General features: G+C 47.7%; 1 protein-coding gene across 1 annotated transcript; it reads right to left on the reverse strand.

Annotated features, from left to right (window-relative positions):
• Positions 1-1,669: 1,669 nt before the first annotated feature.
• Positions 1,670-2,789, reverse strand: PFLUO_LOCUS5798 (uncharacterized protein; the record flags this gene model as incomplete). The annotated part of the gene is made up of 5 exons (XM_073783278.1): positions 1,670-2,005; positions 2,084-2,138; positions 2,207-2,471; positions 2,529-2,646; positions 2,709-2,789. The coding sequence occupies 5 exons, from the start codon at positions 2,787-2,789 to the stop codon at positions 1,670-1,672; spliced, it is 855 nt and encodes a 284-aa protein (XP_073639849.1).
• Between the last annotated feature and the right edge of the window lie 455 nt (positions 2,790-3,244).

Below are 3,244 nucleotides of genomic sequence, written 5' to 3' on the forward strand. Positions count from 1 at the left end.
CCTGCCAGCAACCCCCCCTCACAATGTTAGAGAACAACCTCCCAATTCTACAGTTGAACATGATGAAATCTAGGGCGGGCATGGAAGCCCTCATCAACGACCACCAGAGCCAGGACCTGGATTTGCTGCTCATCCAGGAACCATCAATCACCGCGTACCGAACACACGTGAACCACAGCGCATGGCGACTATACCAACCGACGGTGGGAAGCGACTCGGTTCGATTTCGAAGCCTGATCTACGTCAACCGGAAACTCTCACCGTCCTCTCACCGACAGGCACCGTGTGACCGCCCAGACCTGACGGCAGTCAAGATCTGGACAGCCGACTCCCATGTCCTCATCTTTTCAGTCTACATCCCGCCTGTACTGGTGGACACGCCCGAAGAAGCATCGGCAGGGACCATACTCTCAGCTATTCAAGACACGATTCAAACCGCCCTTCAAGACGAGAACAGGACCACCAGTCTTATACTGTCCGGAGATTTAAACAGCTTCCACCCAGCGTGGGGAGGCAACCGCATTCAGCCTCGATTTATCGAAGATGCCAGCGAATTGATCGATTTCTTTGATACCTACGGCTTTCAGGGCTGTCTCTCTCGGGGCACTGCGACCTTTTAGTCGCTGAGCCACCCGGGGAGAAACCCTACCATCGACCAGACCGTGACTAATAAACCTGGCCTGCTTACTAAATGTCATATTTAGCACGACAACTATGGCTCGGACCAACGAGCAACGTATTCGGAATGGAGTCTCCGAGCTCGGCGCAACCCTGACGCCAAAGCAAGGAAAGCCTTCGATCGAACCGATTGGGAGAAGATCGGATAGGAGGTGCAGAGTCTTATGTGGCCTTGAGAGAGACTAGACGCTGTTGTGGAAAGGCTCACAAGGGGCACTGCGGCGGCGGTCGACCATTATACTCCTGACTTGCGTCCTTCTCCCTACTCGAAGCGGTGGTTCATCGCTGATCTCAAATCTCTGCCTGAATTGACCTGCCTGGCAAAATCGTAATGGCTAGGGATTCAGCACGCGACTGAGGTAGATTCGTTTCAGCAGTGCATCCGAAAGAACTGGGCACTTCTGAAGGGTCTATCGATCGGGTTTGTTCTATTGCCTCGCACGCGGGATCTGCGCTTGGGCATGCTTGCCCTGCGTCTGCCGAATGCCGGATACTGCGGCGCAGAATTGATTGCGTGTCCTGCTCTCTTGGCATTGTCGCTTTCGAAAGTGACACTCTTATGATTCCATGCAGAGCTATTCCTCCTTCCGTAAGCTCCGATCCTTGACTTTGCGTGACTGCCCGAATGTGTTCAGTTTTTTGCGTTCATTATCGAGGTCGCGATATGTATGGAGCCTTCGCCAATTCGAAATGTGCTGTGACTTTTTGTTTTACAAACCGGACGATGACTGCAACTTCACTTCGGTGGTGAAGTTTTTGGTTTCTTTTGGAGGTAGAATGGCATATTGCGATGTGATTATTTGATAATCAGATCGCCAGGATCATTGCCAGGTGGTTAAACCTAAATGGTACTGTAGCCAATTGGATGGAAACAACTCTTGAGTTGCAAAGCACAGGCAATTGCTTACAAAAGAAATCACGTGCTTTCTAACTTATGCGCTTCGCTTAGTCAAAACATCTCTTGAATTTCGACGCAAGATGCTGACTGACATTAATGAATCGAAATTACGTTTTTCTGATACGCCAGCCATCCCACATTGCGCTTTTCCTCGATATTCAAGTTTCTCCAAGCCTTCTTAGTCTTCATCGCCACCTCATCCTCACCCAAGAGCTTATTATACTCTTCAATCTCAAAATTGTCGCTCTTGTAGAATTTCTTGATATTGGAGGCCAGGACATCGGTCTTTTTCGTCTCCAAAACTTGTCGTATAACATCAAGAATCTTGTTTTCGTCGTCGCCACCACCTGTTTTAGGCGACTCGAGGTGGTCGCCGACACCGACATCGATTTCTTTGATGAAGCTTACCATGTTGACGACTTGTTGTTGCTGTTTTTTTTTTAACTCAGGTATTAGTCCTGAATGTAGCCCAAATGCTTTTTTTTCCAGAGTGATCAGCACACTTACGTCCATGATACGCCAGAGACGGTAGTCCTTGACGGTGTTTGCCCACTGAGGGGGACTGTGTCAAAAAATGGTCAGAGAAAATCAATAACACAAACAAAGCGCTATAGCATATAAGTAACATACTTAGTGCAAAGTAGAGTATCACCCCCACGAGCTTCCCAAGCAAGCTGCAAATTATGATGCAACTCTTGTTCACCAGCAGTGCTCTCATTTGATTCAACCTTAGTAACACTGGCACTTCCGCAGGTCCAAGGACTTGAGAAGCTGAACGATGCAGCGGCCTTGACTTTTTCTTTGGTCTTTATAATAGAAGATTGTTCTTCTGCTGTGAGGATCCGGGAGCTGTAGAGTTCTCCTCCAAGAGTGAATCTGGTAACGAATGCGTTTCCTTGGAAAATCAATTAGTCAATAAATTGAAATCACAATTAAGAGAACTGCCTCTCACCATAATCGCGATAGAATTGATCAACCATATCGACAGTGGTTGCCGCCTTCGCATCAGCAATACATTGTGAAGTGAGCTGCAGACAAAAGACATTCAGATCGACAACGGCTCGTGGAAACTGGGACAATTGGTCAAACTTGCGGTAAAAAGGGGATCTTTGTTTGCTTGTTTCTAACAAACCTTGTAAGCAACTTGGAGAGCCTGTACTGGCACATCCTTAACCTGTTTGGAGGCCTTGGAGTGTTCCTCTTGGTAGGCCATAGAGGCAGATGCAGAAACACCAAATCCGGTGCCAGAACTGTACACGAGTTAAAAAGGTCGCCCTTCTTTTAAAATAGGCTCTCAAGCACTTACGAACTAGCCTCGACGACTACAGAACTGAATCCTTGCTCTGCCAACGTACTCTGAAAAGCATCTCGTGTCTCGATGACGATGACTTTGGCATCGTCGTGAATATGGAATGGTGGAACTGGCGGTAAAGGGGGCTAATGGTAACAATTTAGATATAAACGATACAAGAATTGGCGGACCAGAACTTACAACACAGTCAGTTTCATTCGCTGGAGCGGTTCCTCCATTTCTCGACAACGGAACAAGGTCAAACACTTTGAAGAGTTAGCAATTGACAACCTATTTCTCAAAAATGCGTTGCGATGATACCCCTCTTAGGTGCCTTCTTCAAAACGGTATCACCAGGTCGGGAGTAATAGCCGTGT

Source organism: Penicillium psychrofluorescens, assembly GCF_964197705.1.
Source record: "Penicillium psychrofluorescens genome assembly, chromosome: 3".
Classification (NCBI taxonomy): domain Eukaryota; kingdom Fungi; phylum Ascomycota; class Eurotiomycetes; order Eurotiales; family Aspergillaceae; genus Penicillium; species Penicillium psychrofluorescens.